The 22,083-nt window shown below is 41.2% G+C and overlaps 1 protein-coding gene across 1 annotated transcript in view; it reads left to right on the top strand.

The window, feature by feature from the left end:
* Window positions 1-2,952, top strand: part of ube3d (ubiquitin protein ligase E3D) — a 15,126-nt gene extending 12,174 nt beyond the window's left edge. The window contains exon 10 of the mRNA XM_031874502.1: window positions 2,378-2,952. Coding sequence (XP_031730362.1) covers window positions 2,378-2,398 — 21 coding nt within the window. The 3' untranslated portion in view covers window positions 2,399-2,952. The remainder of the gene's footprint in view (window positions 1-2,377) is intronic.
* Window positions 2,953-22,083: the final 19,131 nt, after the last annotated feature.

Below are 22,083 nucleotides of genomic sequence, written 5' to 3'. Positions count from 1 at the left end.
TCAACTATTCATGCTAACGGTAAGCTAACTTTTTCAGCTATTCATGCATTACTTTAAGCTAACTTTTTCAGCTATTTATGCATTACTTTAAGCTAACTTTTTCAAATGTTCATCCATTACGTTAAGCTTACTTTTTAAACTATTTATGTATTACTTTAAGCTAACTTTTTAAACTATCCCTACATTACTTTAAGCTAGCGTTTTCAACTAGTCATGCATTACTGTTAGCTAACTTCCGACTTCTATGCTACCTCACTTAATTGTTTTCATACACTGCCAAAACATGGCTTAAAGGTGCCATGGCTGTATAACTGACTAGGGGGAGGTGTGTTTTATGCAGTCAGCCTATTGTAGTTGGTAGCTTATTCGTTATTGTGATGAAGTTACTAAAGATCAGCATTACATACCAATTGGTAATTCATGATTCTTATTTTCCTTCGCGATGTGAACATATTCAAATAAAATTATAATTCTTACTGTTTCAGGGTTCAGCCTTTCAGGTCAGGAGGTGAAGATAATGGAAATGCACCATTATGTATGTCAGTGAATATATCCTCGTCCATCTCTGGTATCTGCTTGAACTGCAGGACTTTCCCGTTTAGTGTAGTAGCAGCAGCTGCAACATTCTTCTGTCACATTCTGCTTTTCCTCACCTCTTTCTGTCTCTTCTCGTGTGAAGAAACATTCTTCATGCTGCTTGCCAAGTTTTAAGTTTTATGGCAAAAGTCCCTGGCACGGAGCATCAAAGACTGTGTTTGCTCGAATGACTTCCTGATGTCTTTTCTCCTCATGTCCTTGTCTCAACCTTCTAATACCCAGACATGAACCGTTGTTCTGTAAAAACTAAATAGCTGCTGTCTAGAGATGGGAAATAAAACCAAAGGTTATCTATTGTTGCAACTGGAAGTATTACTCTCTAAGCTTTGCAGTGATGTTTTAAATTGTGGCATGCTTAAGCTCTTTCAGTGACATCAAAGTGTAACACCCTTAAGCATATTATCATCAAGTGTTCTGGGAAGACCTGCTGTCACACTTTACTACAAAACTACCTGAGAACCTTTTCTTGAGTGGCGTCTTATAATCTAAACGGTTGATTCCTAAAAATAATTAATTTGTAATAATTTGTCACATAGAGCCTAATGTGAGCTAGCTTTTCACGTATTAGCTTGCGTTAGCACTTTAACCCAGCCCGGTTCTATGTGGAAAAAAAACATCGGCATAAAGAAACTTAAGAGACTTAACATAATTGCGGCGTGGGCGTTCGTGTTGAACTTGTGAAAGCCATTGCCGTGGGTGCATGGTCATGCCTGAGGCTTCGGAGCGGACAGCAGGTTCTGTCCTTTAGCATACAGATTATATGTAAATCATGTTCTCCCTGCCCACTCACCGCTCTCCACGCCAAAAATGTGAAAGAAATGTTGGTGAAAACCACCATCAGTGGAGAAAAAACATCATAATGGAATAACATAAGTTTTAGTACCTGTTTTTTTTCTTTATCTGTTGACCTTTTTTCAGTGCCGATACAACTTCAATGTTTCCTTTAGCTCCTGGTCTCGTTTTCAATGCCAAAATTCACCGTCACTGTCCAGCATCTATCTACTGCAGTTTCATACATTCACACTTTGGGACTTCCCAGTGCAGCCACAGCTCTAATGTTAGCCACCGTACAGCTCCAAGGAAGGAGTTAGTGGGTGTTGTGCCTTGCTCAACTCGTCACACAACACCCTCTTTCCCAGCTTCAACCTAGCAACCCTCCATTCGCAAGCCAGCTTCTCTCCATCTAGATTCTCGTTGCTCCGGTTCCTCATCACACTTTGTCTTCTTGTTCAGGGTCCACCGACTTCACCTCTAGCTGCCGTTTGTTATCATTTGTGTGAATTACCACTGATGCGCTCGAGTGGTGAGCAGACACTGGCACGGGGAAGGAGAAGACGGGGCCTTGAGTGAGGCAAATGCCCTCATCCATCATCCCAATATAGAGCCCTCAGTGGAGCGCAACCATTGTCTGCAGCAGGCAAACACCCAGGAATAGCAGATGGAGGGAGAGAAAGGGAGGGAGGGCATGGCAGAGCTGATTAGTTTTCAATGCTTTGTTTATCTGCATGTGTGTTTTTGAAGTTGATTAAATCTGTACCACCTGTGGTTTATTTGTTGTTTGAAGACTGTAATTGCAGATAATGTGTTTCTGTGCTGATCAGCAGACCATACAGATCCAGTACATCTGTGCTTTTGGAACGAAAATCCTTTTTGTACAGTACAAACCAGAGTTTTCAAAATAAACTGCAAAGTTGTTCTATTTTTATTTTATTTTCATGTGTCACAAGTAGAGCAACACACAGATTTTAACATTTTCTAAACGTTTGCCTGTCGTCCATAGGTGGCGTACCTGAGACTGTGAGGTCAAAGGGCCGATGCCAGGAGGTGAAGACTCCACTCGTTACTCCTGGAGAATTCACAAAGATCTGGGACGGCTGACAGGGGAACTTTTGTGAACACGTACTGTATGCCTGTATCCGTTAAGGTGATATCCTGCACAGCTTTCCAGTAAGTTTGAGATTGCTCCAGAAATGAAACGAAGCGGGCGTGGAATAGTTTTTTTTTGGTTTCTGGTTGCCTCTGTCAACATGTTGGGTAGTGTGTCATCACCTGCAAACAGATTCATGTTGAAACGGGTTGCTGCAACGCTTCTAGATGTTCAAGCATATCCAGTAAATGCAGAACTGGAAGAGAATGACAACACCATCAACGGTGTAATTCATAGAATAGAAAGTTGCTTCTCGTTGTAGTTTTTTATCATTTTTAGTCCTAATGTATGATTATATCAGCATGTATCATAGTGGTTGAAGAGCATTGTATGTGTTCATTGTATGTTTGTCCCTTCCTAAACTTTATTTTGTATTTTTCTTACCATTCTCAACAAAAACAGATTAAACCATTGTATTTTTAAAAGAATCACCTCTTCCTTTCTTTTTTCTATCTGCTGGAGAGCACTGCTGGTTGATATGTGATATGTTCTTGAGTTGGCTCTTATTATAGAGGCACTTCAGCCCCAGGTTACAACAGTCCATCCTCCACTTGAGTGTAATTGTCAGTCCAACATTGACCAAAGTCTAAAATATCTCAACTATTGAATGTGCTACCATGCATTTTTATTCAGACATTCGTGGTTCCCAGAAGATGAATCATATTGACTTTGATGATCCACTGACTGTTATGGTGTCATTTTACTTTACTAGACTGCGTGATGGCGCTATCACAATAATTGGATGCATTGCCAATACATTTTCTACACACAGTCATGGTCCTCAAAGGTTAAATTGTATTAATTTAGATCAGGGCTGTCCAGTACCCTGACCATCAGGTTTGATTTGGCCCGCTAGATGTTTCTAAGTAAGAAAAAAAAATAGAGGCAGAAACAGTGGCATACGGACAAAAGGCATTTCAATTAAGGGAACTTGGGATCCTAGTACACTATTTTATCTTTATACAATTAAATGGGTGTTTGCTTTTTTGGCCCTCCAAGGGAAAAAGTCTGGGCTCCCATGATTTCAATGATCCCCTGACTTTTTATCTAGTACCAATATTAGTTATTATTAGTTATTTGGTCAAAGTTTTCACCTATCCAGGGAAATTTCCCAATATCCACCAGCTGCAGTGGCACAACATTTTGTACAAACATTCATGGTTCCTTGATGATGTGATGTATCCAACTGACTTTAGTGATCCTCTGAAATTTCCTGGAGCACTACCATTTCTCAACAACTATTGGATGGATTGCCATGACATTTTGTACACACATGTTCCCCACAAGATTTCTTTAATTTGAAACCAAATACAAGTATCATAAAATAATGGCATTCCCTTTAGCCTCAGCTGAACTTTGTTGTAAGTGTTAATTAGCAATTGTTAGCATACTGGCATGCTAAACTGAGGAGGTGAACATGGATGGAACATTGTAGCTGCTAAACAACAGCATCTTAGCCTGTGACATTAGCATTTAGCTCAACGCACAACCTCAGAGCTCCTAGTATTGTGTTAGTATTTATCTGTAATCATGTTGTTATATAGGTACATGTTTCTTAATATCATTTATGATGAGTGACATTTGAAAGCTTTGGCTTTTCCTGTAAATCAAGATGAGACCACGTTGACTTTGTTAACCAACAGAACTGCCTGCAGAGCTCAGTCAGTTGAAAAAAGCAAAGTGATCCGTTACTGATCCTAATCACTGCTGGAGCTTACGATGCCCACACCTCTACTTCATGGCTTGTGAACACGGCATCCAGTCTCCGTAGGTTATCGCTGACCAGCAATGCAGCATAATATGTGCCTGTATGTCTATTTTTACAAGCTCTTAGTAGAGACAGGGGGACCATTTTTTCCTGCTCATGACTGCATGCCTGGATCTGTTGAATTCTGATGCGGCAAGTGACAATTACTTTTAAAAATACAAAGAAGTATTGTGCCCACTGAGGCAGCAAAGCATGGAGTGAATTGGCTAATTAAATACATCCAACGCTGAACCGTCAAGAGGTTCTCATTTCCTTTCTGCCCTTTCTCCACAAGTGCAAATGAAGTAGGCTCTAAATAACCCATTTGTTTCAAGCCCGCTGAGCAGGAGGAGGTACTCCATATTACTTGCTGCTGCTGTTTTGAACACACCGAAAAGACGCAGTCACCCAGGAGCCTTAAGGAGTTTCAGACACTCTTTGTCTTTCTACCCTTGATGGACGATGGAACTGTCAAATTAAAAGTTTTTTGGCCAGTACCGTCTGTTGACACTGTGCAGCTCATTAGCCTTTTCAGTTATCACATGAAAATATCAGTCTGAAGAAAGGTCTACTCCATATTCAGCCTCAGTAATTACTTGTCCATGGCTTGAGGACAGTTTTTAGCTTGCTCTCCTTTTACATGTGTACAGTAGATTTAAGAGAAAAGATATCCAACTGTAGCCACTTTGAATCTCGTAGACTTGCGCTGTTCGTCATTGCTTCACATTTTCGTTGAGGGCATCATCATTCTCTGGGATGGTGCTGCATCTTTAGACAGACATCTCTGTTGTGATGAGTGAACTTATAACCTTGATCTTGGTGAACTTCATGTTTGTCCACCCATAACTCACATACAAATGAACATTGGTTGGCCAGTCCTTTTTTTGATGAATGAAAATCCCCAAATCCTGTGGCAGGACAACATCAAAAGATTTCAAAGCCCGTTTGATACCCCCAACTAATAGACTAATACACTATAGCCACGCTAACTGCTCTCAAAGGCTGTACATACAGATGTTAGTTTGGAAGGTACTTGGTGTTTAACTAAAGAACTGGACAAATGAAAATGTTGACCTTATGGCACTAGATGAAAAGGTTAAGACATTTCTTTCTGAGGGGCACATACATGCCTATAACTTTCATACAATTCATACAATAGCTATCAAGACATTTCACTCAAAACATGAATGTCTACCTCATGGTGGAGCTACAGGAAAAGTCAGGGGATCCCCAAACTATTAGGATTCATCATCTGATAACCACGAATGTCCAAACCAAATTTTGTGCCAATCCATCTCCTAGATGTTAAGATATTTTAATGGATAAGTAAAAACATTTGACTTGCTGGTGGCACTAGATGAAAATGTCAGGGGGTAACCAAAAATATTGAGATTCACCCTCTGGGCACCAAGAAGATCTGTACCAAATTGCATGGCAATCCATCTATCCAAAAAATATCAACTTGTTGGTGGTGCAAGAGGAAAAGTCAGGGGATCACAAGTCAGTGGGCTTCATCTGTGGGGACCATGAATGTCTGCAAAATTGCATGGCAATCCATACATTTGTTGTTAAAATATTTCAATCTGGAACAAAGTGGTGGACCCACTGACATTGCCATCCTCGGAGCCTTGCAACTAGCATGTCTAAAAACCTCCCAACAAAAACAGGAAACAAACAATTATCAAGAATACATTTATATTGAAGTTCCTTATAAGTTGTTATTTAGAAAGGCAGAAGTAAAATGTGAGAAACAACCTTTCTATCTTCTAGTACCTACTGAACAGTGTAACTCGATGCAATTGGTCACCTAGAACTCCCTGTTTCCTCTACGACTTCCCTCCCATTGGAGATAAATGTATATTAATACCACATGTGACATCACACATATGGAGTGATCAAGTCTACGAGCGCCTCAGTATGAATTTCAAATTGGATTTTCCAGGCCTTTGCCTTTCCTAATATGTTTGATATTATTTTCGGATTAAGCGAGACAGCGATGTGTGAGATTACAACATGGCCACTGTAGAAAGAAAGAGATCTTTTGGGGGGAGGTAAAGCCATAAAGCTTGTCTCATCTCTGAGGAAATGAGGCATTAGATTTAGTTCCCGTTTTAGTCACCCAATCCTAATGGCTCATCTATCCTGAGAATCTTGGAGTTGTTCTGCGAAAAAGGGATCACAGAGTCTTTGCTTTTCTCTTCTTTTTCTGAGTCACTATGAGGGTGAAAAGTCAAGACAAAATCATAGTATTGAAGTCACTATTGTTATAACCATAGTTGTCATAATGTTCCACAGGTGTTATAGTCTCTTCCTGGGTTTGAGAATAGTGCACTGTGATCTTACCCCTCTGCCAGGATCAGCACATTTGTGTATTAATTGCACCGATAAAATGTATTGCTTTTGCACTTGAAAAGCCAAATACCTCCAATGATTACGTTATAAAATGTCCCTGTATGACTTTGCATTGTAAACTCCATGTACAGATCATTGCTGTCACATATGAAGCGCCATGCAAAGAAATTGCATTCCTTACTTGAAGCCTTTTTGTTCGACCCTTTGTCCCACGCTGAAATATCTCAAGTATTGGAGAGATTGCCATGAAATTCTGTACAGACATTCATGATCCCCAGAAGATGAATCTAAATGACTTTGGTGATCTCATGAATTTTTCCTGTTGGGCCACCATGAGGTGGAGAAATCTCTTGAAATATCTGGAATGAAATGTCACAAAATTCAGTACCGACATTCATGGTTCCCAGATGATGTATCTTAATGACTGTGGTAATTCCCAGACTCTTCCTCTTGTTTGCATACTGACACTGTCCTTGTGAGCATGTTAGCATGCTGATGTGAGCATTTAGCTGAAAACACTGCTGCGTCCAAGTAAGAAAAGTCTCAGAGAGCCTGAAGCACGGCTGTAGACTCTTACTCTTGTTTCTTCCAAAGTCATACTGTCTTCCCCTCTAGCTTCCCCCAATTGCCCCATAACTTAAACAACCACCACCCCACCTCCTACACCCATATCTCAGCCTCTTTCTCTCCCTCTGCAACTCCCCCATCTTGGCTTTCTAACAAGGCCATGGGGCATATCAGTGGGGCCTTCAGGGGCTCATTAGTTTGTCCATTGGTCTTAACAAGTCTCAGTGGCAACCTTTGAGCAAATCCATGCCAAGCCTTCCAGCAGGACAGGCCACAGAGTCAACCAGCTCCTGGGGAAGAATGATACAGCTGCCTCAGTGAGCACGAGGCATTCAAAAAGCCCTTTTGGAAATTATAATGCTTGTGATAGCGCTATGACGGAGAGAAAACTGCTTACTATCATGCGTGGCTCATCCAATGTGAGTATACAGTATGTGAGAATGATACTTGTCAAATGCATCAGCAATATTTCTGTTGTTTAGGTTGCAGAATGCAGCTTTTGATTTTCAAAACATGATTCAAAAGCTCAGTCCTACATTTGGAAAAGAAAGTGTGATGGTAGTTGGGCAGACAGACGTGTATTGAGTTGAAAGCTCTGGTCTGACAGGCAGGAGACATTTTGAGCTGACAGCTGACTGAGGAGATGGAAGCCCTGCTGGAAGTGTGGTGTTAGAATGCTGTTTCTGCCGCTGCTGCAGCTTGATATCTCCTCCAGCCCGGGGGAAGATGAATCGGCTGCTGCTTCTGAGTCTGGAGACGGAAGAGCTTTTGCATCACTGTCAGGGAGGGGTGGGGCAAAATGCTTATCAGCGGTTATGTTCACCATGTATTATGGAAAAATAAGAAGTTAAGTTTCCTGCTGCTGTTAATCTGCATTCCTGGAAGATATGCATATAATGTGAGCTTGCATTCTAGAAACATTGATTAAAAATGAACAAAATGCTTTCTAAAGGTAGAAGATGGGCATAGAGTAAAAAAAGATGAAAAAAGATATTACATTTTTTTTTTCAATGTAAAAGATCACATCTGGTAGATTAAAGACTTTCTTTTCCATAATTAAGATCTTCCAACTATTTAGCCAAGCTAAATCATTCAGCTGTCCCATGAATGAGATGACAGCTACAGTATATGGACTGATGTTCTGCTGCTGCTTCAGGGAGGATCTAAATGAGGGATGGATAGATTTGGGAACAGGAAGAGACGGAGAGAGGGGGATGTTAACGACAGGGCAATCTGTCTGCACTCACGGCTAAGACAAATGATCCAATCTACCCCGACTCATGTCTCCCCTGCATGCCTTATGGGTGCATCCACGGTAGCTGTGGTGTGGCTATTGCCATTTTGGACCTTTTGAATGAAAAGTGTATAAACAGGAAGTGTGAGTGTGCCTGTGTTCAGCTCAGCCTCTGATCTCAGAGCTCAACAGAAACTCCTGTTTTATTCTGTGATTTCACTCCAGTCCCTCTCCTCTGTACGTCTATGAAGCAGATTCATAAAGCCCCGGGATGAGCCCAAATATTTTCCACTCAAATCACACAGTCGCCTCTTCGCTTCAGCTCGCATATTCGGGCCCACTTACATCTTTCCATTGACTTTGTATGCAATCATGCGACCCCTTAAATTTGCTTTGTGTTCTGTGTGAACGCACTGTAAGAGTCTCGCAGCCATGCTAGCTGCACTTTAACCCAGTGGTGCTTAGAGCTGAATGCTAACATCAGCATGCTAACATTGTCACAATGACACTGCTAATACGCTAATGTTAAGTTGGTATGTTTATGTTCAGCGAATTAAGCCTGTTAGCATGCTAACATTTGCTAATTAACACTAAACACAAGGGACAGCTAAGGCTGCTTAGTTTTATGTATTTGTATTTGGTTGTAGACCAATGTGTTGGATAAATTAAGTAAGTAAGTTAGTGAATAAGTTTACCCAGTAACACAACAGCTATTAAAATTTATCCTGAGGATAAATGATGAATGTATGGTACAAAGTTTAACGGCAATACATTCTAGAGTGGATGAACAGACTTCCAAAGAGCCACGCCGCTAGTTGTGACAATACACGGCCAAGTTTCCCCCCCAAACGTAAAAAAACAGGGAATAAATTAGAGCGTCCATCTTTCCAGCATTTTTAGATCACAGGAGAAACTGTAGCCAGGGAGAGCAAAGCGACTAGGGCACAAAATTGCTCAGCACATTTCTCTCCTGTCCTCCCCCTCTCTTTCTCCAGGAGTTTCAGCTGATTGTAGCCCCGGGATGAAGAGGCCCTCTGTTGGTGTAGCCGACCTGACCCCCAGAACCCAACAGCAACTCATCCTTCTCATGATAAACCCGAGAAAAGTGGAAACTTGGAACAAAAGCGAATAATAGGCAGAGACATATTCCCACTGGCCAACCAGGAACGGTTTCCACGGTCTCCGTTTGTGCATGCGTGCCAGTTTGTGTGTTACCCATTGCCTCTTGCCAAAGAGAGGCCTTTTGTCCATTCCAATATACTTCCTTGAATCTATCTTTAGACGGGATGAGACCGAGCCCAGGTTTCTGAATGGTTCCAGCACTGTGCACATTGTCTCTGAGGCATTAATGTTTTTGAGGTGCGAGAGTCCCTTTTTCCTGGAGCTTCTCCTAAATTATAGTTCCCTCCAAATACAGGTCTCCCAGGCAGCTCGTTCTGTTGGATAGAAGCCTTTGTTCAGTGGAGGGTTTGTCGCTGAGAAAGAATTAAGCCCCTCGCTATTCCACAGAGGTGATGGGTGGAGGGGAGGACCTTTTCACAATTTGCAAGCATCGTCTCATCTACTTTCTTGTCAAAGTGTCCCCACCAGAGAAAATGACTACAATAGTTTTTTTCTTCACGTGCATTTTCTTGTTTTCTTTCCATATTACTCTCCTTAATTGTCCTGGGATGGCATCATGATGTATATTTTTACAGTTAGGAAAATCACACTAATGAAACAGCTAGAAGCCTTTAGGGCTTTATTAATGGTTGAGTTTTTCAGCCACAGAAGGAACTTCTAGTTTCACCCTCATTAAGTAAACCCACATTTTGTGCATTATTTCTGGGTTGTTTTACCAAAAGTCTGGAAACAAGGCTGTGATGTTCAGGTGTTCAAACCTAAATGTTGGACCTGCTTGTCTCCACGGCCTCTCATCTATTACAGAGTCGATCCTCACGATGCCTCCGGCTGCGGATCTGGTAACGCATTGTGTCGAGAAAATGATTCGAGAGTGATTCACTTCCATTTGCTGAAAGCTATGTACTGTACTGTATGTGGAGAATGAATCATGGTCACAATATGAAGCGTTAATGCAATTTTTGCAGAGGAAACAAGGACAGGCAGGTTTTTTTCTTCTGCTTTAATTGCACTGCTTGTTATTATCCGCAGTAGTTCATTTTAATTGTGACTCCTAGCAGTACCATACTGTGGTTTCTGCACATGATAATATTATTCTGTCTCTCGTATGTCCCCGAACTTTATAAAAGTGCATCACTAAATTGCTAGAACACCCCTTTAATCTTTTTAGTTGGTCAACAACAACCAACGTTGTGTAAACTATACCGTTAAAGCGACACTATACAGCTTCTAAAAAGACAAAGCAAGCAACATAGTTTTTGTCTTACTAATGAAAAGTTGAATTCATAAGAAATATAAAGGACCCTTGTTCAATTAAAACATTCAAGGGTTTTGCTGCTACAGCCTCACGTGGTCTGGTATGACCAGTAGCTTATGGAGGCTAATGTAAGCTAATTGTAGATTTAGCTTTGTCTGACTTCACAGAGTCAGTTAGCAGACTTCATTGTGCCTCTTTTACGGTATATTATAAAATGACGGACATGTAATCAGCTATTTTGGACTTTAACTCCACACAACATTTCATAAGAGCAAGCTGAAATCAACAGTAATGTGTAGCTGCTGCACAGCTCTCTGCTGCTTTCATAGCACTAAATGATGCCTCTCGGGGCTGTCAGCGTCTCAAGCAGGGGATGTTATTACAGCAGCCTTTTTCCCTCTCATCTTCCTCCGTCTCATATTTGTCATCCCGTAGCTCCTTCATTTCTTGAACAAGCTCCATCACCGCAGCGGGCCACTTAGACCGGGCTTATGTCACCACTGTTCTCGCGTGTCACGGGGTCGTGGTGCTTGTAGGGACGCGTTATGCACACCTCATCAACGCTGGTGGTGAACACGCAGCTCCCACAAAGAGAGGGTGACTAACTGGCCAGTAGGGAACGATGATGTGATTACAGTGCGTGTGTGCATGCACGGCCGATCTGTTGTCATTAACATTTTACACTCCTCTTTGTAACATCAGTGTGCCACAGTATTGTTGCCTGTGGCCTCGGCCTGCCTGCAACCCTGCCAGCCCTGTTCAGGATCACTGCTGATGAAAAACTCTGTTAATGGGCACAAGGAGGAGGAAGCTTTAATTTTGCCACAGCAGCTGCCTGCTTGACTCTGTACACCCTTACACACACATAAACACACGCACACTAATTGATGTTCGCGTTTACCTGATGTCCTTGAAGGTAAATTTGCTCGCAATCTGCTGCTCTGGATTTTCAAAAAGTTGATTTCTAAAGCATATTTTAAAACAACCAATGGTTGCACAAGTATTGAAACACCATCTTTGTATTAATATGCATACACATAATACACACAACACATTTTTATGTATTTGGTCAGGTTATGTATTCAGGCATCAAGAGTGGATACACTGTAGTAATTTAAGACTTTTTGTACAAACAACCTTGTTATTTTGAGTAATCAAGAACTTTTTTGTCATCTGAATCTCAGATCATGACAAAAAATTGTTTCAGAAAATTGTTTCAGGATCACCGTTAATTAAATGATTTCTGTTATAGGTCACAAACTGTCGTGAGGATGTCTCTACTTGTCAATGATGAAAGAAGTATTCATATCCTATCATAACCTGTTTTGTATGTATTGGTATTGTTTAAAATCATATTTTTAAGTATGCATATCTTTTACATACAAGTAACAATGCCATAATTAACATATTTTAAATGAAAGACCTGATTTCAACATTTGACTTAAGTAAAACTACAAAAAATAACATCGGCAAAATGTACTTAAGTGTTAAGAGTTGTGCGTCATGATTGCCTCGTGGTTAGGAATCATACTATGTACTGACTATATATATGTAACCTTTTCTCTCTCATGTTTCCTATCTTTACCTCTACTGTCATTATTAATGAATCCTTTCAGAGTGTTAAAAAGTTACGTATATTAAGGATGATTTTTACATTAATGTTGAAAGAGGAGCTGACTTTGTATAGTACTGGGTCTCTCTGATATAGCAGTGGATCATACCGTATAAGCCGATTGAATGTTAAAATAAAAAACTTCATGCAAATACAACGTCCGAACTAAATGGGTTTTGCGACAGTCATGAGATCTTCAGATGACTACGACTATCAGATGACTGCCGATCTAGCTGGTCACACCGGAGGGGCAAACTGAAAGAAGACCTGGCTGGAATTAAGTAGAAATGAACATTAACACAGACCTCACCTCATTTCTTTAATCCTTGTGTTGTCCTCCCGATTGCCATACACCTTTTGTCCTCTGGGGTCAGAAATGACCCCGCCTGGTTCGACTGTTATTTAAAGCATATAGTATAAATTGTCAATCAATTCTGTTTTACACCTTTAGTCTTACTTCAGTCCAACCCATTACCACAAATCGTTCCCTCCATTTTGGAATTTAGGGCCAATAGACCTTGTTTACATAAAAGTAGACCCTGTTTTTGAGTGAAAATACAATGAAACAATGAATTATTTTGACTTTATATTATTTTGACTATTTGACTTATCACAGAGAGGTACATATCAAAGTTTAGTGAGGATGCTGTTTTTGAATCATTTGAATGTTTCTAATGGCAGCACATAATCACACCTGTTGTCCTCTGGGGTCAAAAATGACCCCGTCTGGTTTGACTGTTTATAAAGCAGACAGTATAAATTATCACCCACCTCTGTGTTTCAACTTTATTCCAATTCATTACCTGACATATAAAACATGTCAACATTAATTTCTGCAACATTTAACCCTCTTGTTACCTTCAAATTTACGAACATCTTTTATCCTGGGGTCAATTTGACCCCAGCAATTTGAACCTCCAGAAAATTATTATAATTAAAATTGCTTCCCAAGTTTATGTGTCAGGTACTTTGTTTTTTGTTGACTACCTAAATAGCCCTTTAAATAAAACAACCCTCCCCCGACACCCAAACCCGTATACATACATCCAGAATCCCTGTTACGCGACTATGGAGAAATATGCAGATCACCATAAAATCTCACTGATTGACCTAAAATTGGAAAGAGATATTTTTTGGGTGTTTTAATGGCTTTACATATCACTTTACATATCAACATGTTGAGTTTATGTTTACCCAGTTGTCCACTTTAAATTAGGAAAAGTCATTAAATATTAAGCAAAAAAAATGATGTCTCATTTATTTAGAGACATTAAACGTCTAATGGGGTCAAATTGACCCGAGGACATTACAAGGGCGTAATTATCCTCCATCAAATCGTAGAGAAGTTTGTGGGGTAACAATGATCCCTAGACATCATTTCATAGGACTCGTTTGAAATAAATGAATGTTTGACAAATGGCGTCTCTGAGGGCAGATAAAGGGAGGTATAAAGCATCAGGAGAAATGGCACATTTTAACTCAAAATGTAGTGACTTCACCACATGCCTGGTTACTGAATTGATACCCATTTTGGCTGCCCACTCACGGACCCCCTAAACCACAGGTTCAGCTATCAGATCGAGCCTTCTGCTCGTGTTTATCCCCCACATTGTTTAGGGGATTTGCGGAAGAGCGTGATAGATTAATTCCTCTTGGGCTGCACTTTTTGTATGCTCCAGTGAATTGCAAGAATTTGGTTTTACCAGGAGAAAGTGCAACTCAAAAGGCCAAGTCGTAGTGACAACGAACCAATAAGAAAGTCTTAATGTGGTGTGTGACATTACAAAGAAAATATGCGGAACATGTGAGCTAGTATGTAGAGTGGGCAGCACCTTAAAAAAGCTAATTAGATATAAGATATCTACATATGAAGCTCATGTTGCACAGCACTTTAAGAATATTGCATTTCATCTGTCGGGATGGCTGTCTGAGCCTGCACTGTATCTGAAGCCTATTTCATTATTCTCCGGAGCCGCTGCCAGACTGCTCTGCTGGCATGAAGACTCGTCTCATTTCATACAGAGAATAGAAAATGACAAGATGGATCGCAAAGGGGCGGAACGACGTAGTTGACAACTGGGGGCCGAGATTGTAACTGGAGAAATGTGAATGTGAGTATTTTCACATTCACTGAACCTCTCAGGAGAGAGGGCTCTATTAGAGGTCTTGGTTATTATACACACATATGGAAAGCTGACGAGCTGTAGAGCCCCGAAAGTGACAGAATGTTGGGGAAGCATATCAGACAATTTGCTGCAACATCAATAAATAATATTGTTGGATGAATAATTTTTTTAAAAGTGTTAAATATATATATGTATATACAGTATATATATATATAAATACATATACAGTATATATACATACATTTAGTGCAGTATGTAAATCATCCATATACTGCAAGGTATACTGGTATACAAACTCTTATTCTCCTGTTTCAATAGTATATTAGCCTGGAAGCTAACACAAACACAGCTAGCTAACTAGCTAACACAAACCAATGGTTTGGAAACTATCTAAACCTAACTATCCTATCATGTCTCTCTTGTCCTCAACAAGGACCACAATGTAAAGTCTTGGACATGTTTAAACTTAAAAATTTGTAAACTAATGTAATTTAATTAATTTCTCATTTTGTCAAATTAACTTAATACAAAAGTTGTAAGTGGTATTAGCTAGCTAAGTTGGTTATTGTTAGCTTGCTGGCTAAAATGCTTTAGCTAGTGTTAAATAGTTCGTACCGTGATGCAACAGCAGCAGTGTCTAAGTATATGGACATGAATAAAATTAGAAATGTGGTGTTTGCCATAGGTTGAAATAAGGAGTCGGAAAATAAAAACAAGTTGAGGTTATGTTGTTTCAATAGCGCTCTTCCTGATTTAAAAAATCCAGATGCAAGATCAGCCATAACATAGTGATGAAGAAAACAAGAATAATTTGTTTTCCGAGACTAAAAATGTACAAGACCAGAGAGGTGCAGGTTTTTCTGTGAGGCTGCCTTGTGTAAAGAGCTGTGAAAAATCATTTTCGGCAACATAGCAAATTCCTATTTCCTCTGTGAGTGTTGTAGCCAGAGGACTTGAACCAGTGTCCACTTCAACACCTCTTGTACCATCATATTTATGGCAGGAACACAGCTTTCATACTCAGTGTGGATCATGTTACAGCGTTTCTTCAAGGCCTGCTGAGCGTTCTAATTTGGCAGAAAACAAACAAACAGAGGAAATGTTTTTAAATGGGAGTTTCGCACCACATGACCTTGTAAACACATTGTAGGATGGCGTGATCGAGCTCCTCCTGGCTGTCTCTGCTCCCGGTGCCTCGCTGCAGCGTTGCTGTGGTCATTAGTCACTGTGACACCCTCTGCTGATCTACATCATATTACCAATCGTTTAATGTTGTTACCCGCTGATCGTATGCCCTCGCAAAAAAACAACCACCAAGAGGACTGCCAGTACTACTAAATGCATCCTATCGATTGTTAAAGTGCCTCCCTCAGCAAACGCCCTCACGCTGCTGTGCTTCTTTTTGGAAAACTTTTCATTTTCGCTTCACAACTGCATTTAACATGCTGGTGACCATGTCCTGTGCTTTGAGAAAAATGCACACACATATGCAAACAAATTCTGTTTATATTTTGCCTCCTGAGGTGTGAAACAATACTGGGTTATGTAGTCTTCAATTATTCTTTACACCCGACCTCACACTCCAAAATTGGAAAGAAAATGCACACAAAGAACAGAAAGCAACGAGCACAGACTACAATTATCTTCTCTAAATCGGTTTTATTTCTCCCTCTGAGGTGCAACACACCTCTTATATTACAGAAGTAAAAACTCGGCCCATTCGCTGTCACATGGGGTGGGTAAAAATAAACACTGGATGAGGAAAATGTAGACACACTCATCTCAACCTGAAGTGGTGTTTAGGTTTGAGCGTGTCCACAGGGAAATCTTACCATTTTAGAGTGGAAGTGCTTGTTGCTGAGAGGATTTACCAATATAAGCTAACTTTGAGCTATTGCTTAAGCTAACTTATTTTTTGCACATTAGGCCGTGGAGTCTTCCTTAAAAGATGCATTACGAAGAAAGCACCATAAACATAAAAGGAATATTTTGGGGGCTTTTTTGCTATCTTGACAGTTAGATGACAAGATACCACTCAGGTATCTGTCTCTAGATATACAGCTACAGCTCAGAGACTGTTAGCTTGGCTTAGCATAAAGACAGCTAGCCTGACTGTAAAAATATCCACCTACCGGCAACTATAAAGCTCATTAATGAACATGTAATGTCTTTAATCCCCACAGAAAGTGTAAAAATAAGAAGTTGTCGTTTCATGGTGAGTTGGACTATTTCTTGGCCGGGTGCGGTGACTTCCTGGAGCAGTGTTGGTTGGCGACCTTCTCGCTAGATTTGGCGACTTTTCAGACCCTATTAGTGATTGTATTTCTAGAAAGTGCCTAGCGACAAATTTAGTGACTTCATCAGAACATTTGGTGAAAATATATATGTGTATGTATATATATATATATATATATACACACTGTATATATGTATATCAATCACCAAATGGTCTGATGAAGTCAAATACTATATATACGATGACAATACGTTCATCTTTTACAAAGACAAAAAAAGTGGAATTTGGAAAAAACACCTCAAAAGGGAAATAATCAAATATCAAACCAGAAAGTTCAATGCCAAATTTATTTCATTCTTCGCAGTAGTGACATTTACCACTCATATCAAACTGAAAATAAACTCTTTATTACATTTCTCAGTAAAGACATTAGAGGAAAGAAATAGCCGCCGTTACATTTAATTACATTGTGTAAACACACAATGTAAAACAGACATGCATAATAGTACATTCCTTTACTAAATTGTAACCTACGGATTATACACCCATTTTACTTGCTAAGATAGTGAGTATGCAGCTGATTGAAGGGCTGTAGGCATCCTGGCTTCACACATCGAGTGTAAAAGTGATTAAAAGGTAAGTAATCTGTACAAGGCTGTGTGGATTGGATCATGACCCAGTGTAAACACAGCGACGGTGTAACTGAGCAGTAGAGTAACATGTTTCCATGAGCTCAGGGTTGACTGTGTTATCTGCTCCAGATCAGATTTCCAGGCAACCGAATCCAGATAGTAGTTGATCTAATAATTTACAATTTAGCTTCCTTTCTCTGCTACCCGATTCCTGCCTCTGCACAAACAGTGCACTATTGTCGTTAACTGGTGCAGCACCAAGCGGTAGTTTGATCATTAACATTCTTCATTTGGCATCAGTATATAATAAGGATGAACAACAGACACCCATTCCTGATCTCCTATTTTATTGTTGCTGAATACTTTGACATAAACCACTGGGGAAAGGCAGTTATTGGGTGTTGCTAAGAGCGTGTTGATTTCTAACCAAAGATGACTGGCTGTAAAAGCTCAAGGCCAGCGATCTTCCCACCACACGTGTCGGGACACCAGCTCATGTACGGGGAGAACGAGTGAGTGTAAAAACGCTTCTCGCTTTCTGGTGAAGAGCAAAGCAGCGAGAGACCGGCGTCAGATGTACATGTCCACACGTTAATCAGTCTCTAGTGGTTTTTAAAATACAACGGAGACACCACTCTTGTCCCTCACGTTACAGACATTACTGTACAAGAAGCAGGCTGGGTCCTTAAGTTTGAGTTCACGGAAGACATGTATTGAAGGAAAACACCAGCTCCCACTTAAGACTGGCCCATTGATCCATTGTGCTATTGAGTGCTGAGAAATCAACACAGAAATGACTCGCGTGTGCCTGATGGATTCGCAAACGCAGCGCTCAGAGGTAACACTTCAACATTTGCTGTGTTGAGTGAAGACTTTTAAGACACGAAAGGTTGTGGGAGATTTTTTTCCGACTTCTTGATTCATGAAACTGAAAAATGAAATATCATTTGTGCATTTGTGTGTCTGGTAAACTTATTTGATTATTACAAATTTTTGTGATTTAGCTTTTTGAGCTGAAACATCTTCCCATCTTCCCGCTACAAAGATGCTTGTTGCTTGTCTAATTAAGATATGTTGATCATCAGGACATGTACTTTTTCTTCAGAGGAAAATGATTAAATATATTCTCTAAAATCCTCCAAGAGTAAAGGTCGCCCAGGAAAGGTCAATATATTATTAACATTTTACACCATAAGTTAACTAGTAACCTTACCTGACCCCCAGTGCCGGCAATTCTACACATAAAGGTCATTCTCTGAGTGCATTTTGACATTTCACATGTATCACGTTGAGTTCCGAGCAAAAGCCACCACATATCTTAGCCGATCCACAATGCTGCATTCGCCCCCTGATCTCTCCCACCCCTGCGTTTTGTCCCTGCATCCGTCCCTCAAGCTCGCTAAGAGGCCGCAGCGCTGTCGGCTCAGATCCGTCTTTGTTCAGGAGGCCGCTTGTTCATTAAGTCTAACACGGCTCAACGGGGGGGGGCTTCCACAACGCACTCTCGTACGCCGTCATAAATCCACATTAGAGAAGCGGAGGCATCTCATGCGGAGGGGAGGTTGCAGAGGTGGCGGTTGAGGGGGTGGATGACAAGTAGCCGGGCTGTCCACGCCGGCGTGGCGCTAAGGATCAGCAGCAATGGTGGAACATCAGAGGGATTGAGGGGCTTTCTGCTGCTTTGGTTCAAGGATCTTGATTTCAGTCTACTAAGCGTGTCCCATACAACTCCTGTTTACACAGCCTGATTTTTCTTTTCTTTTCCAAGGGAAAGGTCAGCGGCTGGGGCAACGTGCCAGGTGTTTGTGGAGCAGCAGACCAGTGCGGTGCGGTGAATGTAATTATGGCACTCTGGCAATCTGATAACCTGCCAGTCTGTCTCTCAACACTAGGAAAGTGCACGGGCATATTAAATGTGGCTCAACACACACGGTTGTGAACAGGGAACAGTGACTGCGTGTGCAGGGGCAGCGGCTGGGACAGGGCTCCACTGATAATCGGGTTTCTGAAGGCCAGTGTGTTCTTCAGCTAGCAGGTGGGGTTTAAATTTGATTATTTCGTCTGAATAGAGTTTCCAAACACTCTTGTTTAGTGGAGACTTTTGTCCTGAAGACAGCTCTTCTCTGCGCCCATTGTCTGGAGGGAGGCAGGGAACAATGGTGTCCCATGTACAGTTAAAAACACAGATTGCATGAATAGATTGTCAGAACATAATTGACAGGAGGCCTGCTCTGCAAAATGGACAGTTATTTGTATATGGCTGGGGCGAAAATGAGGCTCCAGAAATGTCAGTTACCAAAATCCCTTTTAGTCAAGCACAACAGGGGGGCCACTGAGTGAGCTGGGAAAAGGGTGTGCAGAGAGCACTCTCATCCACACTCATCCGTTTCATTATTCTTCCCCTCCGACCGTTCACTCACTCTCTCCCTCCCTTTCACTGTAATTACACCTGCTCTGCCAAGCGTAGCTCGAGGCGTGGCTGGGCAAAAATCACTCCTTAATATGAGTCTGCAGAGTGTGTGAGGAGGGGCCCTGCTCACTGACAAGTCTCTGTGGAAACATTAGGGTTCTAAGCAGCCTGCACCTGTACGTCCCTCCTGGGACAAAGAAGGAACAGAGCCTCACTTTGGGGAATTGAGAGTGTGTGTATGTGTGTGTGTGTTAAGTGTGATCATCCATTTCCAAATTGAACCTGCAACAATTACAAATCTATAGTGAGGGAACAAGTGCTTGTAACCAACAGCCTTTGGGGCTGAAATCAACCCGGAAAGACACAATCGCACAAGGACGCGAAATAGAGAGTAATAACCCTATTTAAAAAATCATTTAAAAAAGCTTGCGGCATAATACACATTCTAGTCTATTTATCGGGATTGCTGCCTTTGAACAAACGTCTCCTAGAAGAAGAGATTTTCCGGGCGGTGAAGTGTGAAGCTGAAGGTGTGACGACACGTCTTCAGCCCTCAGAAACAGCGGAGCGTCTGTGGCGCTGCGAGCACACAAGACCAGACAGACAGTGTTACAGACCTCTTCCCTCCCCCTCCCCCCTCTTCGCGCGCCACCGGAGACAATCACAATTATTTGCAGCTGCCGATGATGACAAAAATTGAATGGAGAAAACTGCGAGAGGAAATCTGTGCGAGAGCAACGCTGTCAACAAGGCGCTACACGTTGACGCAGGCTACCGGGAGGCCAGTTGTTACAGATGTGTGTGGTTTAGCGCGAGAGGGAAATCATTATCGATCCAGGTTTTCTTCAGGAAGGTCATTCCTGAGTGCAGACGCAACCAAACATCTTCATTAATTTAGACTATAGGCAGCAAGCATGCATAGTATACCCTTCAAAGAAAAAACAAAAGCGCACATTAATTATTCATCCATACTATACTTGACGGCATGAAAAATTGCAATTGACAGTTGGGTATAAACTCTAATGAGAAACACTTTGTCCAAGGATGCCAGTTCCCCTAAAACAGGGTTACACGAAACGTTGCTGGAGTTCATCTCCATAATACCCCGTGTGTGTGTGTGTGTGTGTATATGTGTGTGTGTCGCCACAAGAACCTCGGGTTCAGTTTGCCTTAATTTGCATGTGCCACGAAATGCCATGTACCATTTTTTTCTTGCAGCTGGAGTACGTTGAAATGCTTTCATTACGTGCTGGAGTCTACCGAGAGAGGATGTGAAACCTGCCCACGGGCTGCAGGTCACAGACGTTATTTTGGGGGAATTGGCTTCAGAGCCAAGTTTTTTTTTTATCAGATTCACAGCAGGCAGCAAATTGGATGGGAGATTAAAAAAGCAAAAAAGGAAAAGTTGGCTGCTCTCATCACCTATGGACCTACAGACAGCTCATTTAAATTCAGACAGTATGTCCCCTACTCAACTTGACTTTATTTCCTGCTGCGGGAGCTCAGCGCTTAAACTGTTGCCGTGGACATATCACAGTACAAAAGACATTCCCACACATTGTTGAACTGGAGTAAGATGTTGTGTTTTGTCATATATGCTTCACGCCAGCTGTGGCGCCGTCTCAGGAGGGAGCGTCTCTCTCCGAGTCAAAGCCCGGGATCACGCTCCTCCTGAAGATTAAAAGGGCTTTAGTCGAGACAGATACCAGCAATCCAGAGGCATTTTATTTAGCCCAATATCTCCACAGAAAAAAAAGAGCAATTACATCCACCTACTAAATTCAACAACTATGCAATGTGCACTATAATCATTCAAAATGGGCATACTGTATATCACAAATTCACATATTAAAAAGAAACTCATAAACAAGCAGTGGAGCATTTGTCTCTTTTCGCATCAGAGGCATAGTGAGAAGGATGCAATGTTTTCTTTCACTTAAAAGTCAATGTGCTCCATATGTTTATCCTTTAGGAAAAGTAAAAATAGGACGTATCACTCTTTGCAAAAACAACCTTCGCCGTGATTCTTTGTCCATGCAATGTTACACGGAGGAAACTCAGATGACATCACAGCTGCCTGTATTTGTATTGGACATGCCGCAGGTTGAATGGAGGCTCTGAGAGGGGGTTAAGTAGGAGCCATGAGGGATGCAAAGTCTGGATAGCATCATGGGGGGGAGGAGGAAGACTTTCATGCAAATTTTAACAGTATAAGTCATTTCATATATATATATATATATATGTATATATATATATATATATATAT

The sequence above is a fragment of the Anarrhichthys ocellatus genome, unplaced genomic scaffold (assembly GCF_004355925.1).
Source record: "Anarrhichthys ocellatus isolate YVR2014 unplaced genomic scaffold, GSC_Weel_1.0 scaffold81, whole genome shotgun sequence".
NCBI lineage: Eukaryota > Metazoa > Chordata > Actinopteri > Perciformes > Anarhichadidae > Anarrhichthys > Anarrhichthys ocellatus.
This window is presented reverse-complemented; position numbering and strand designations above follow the sequence as displayed.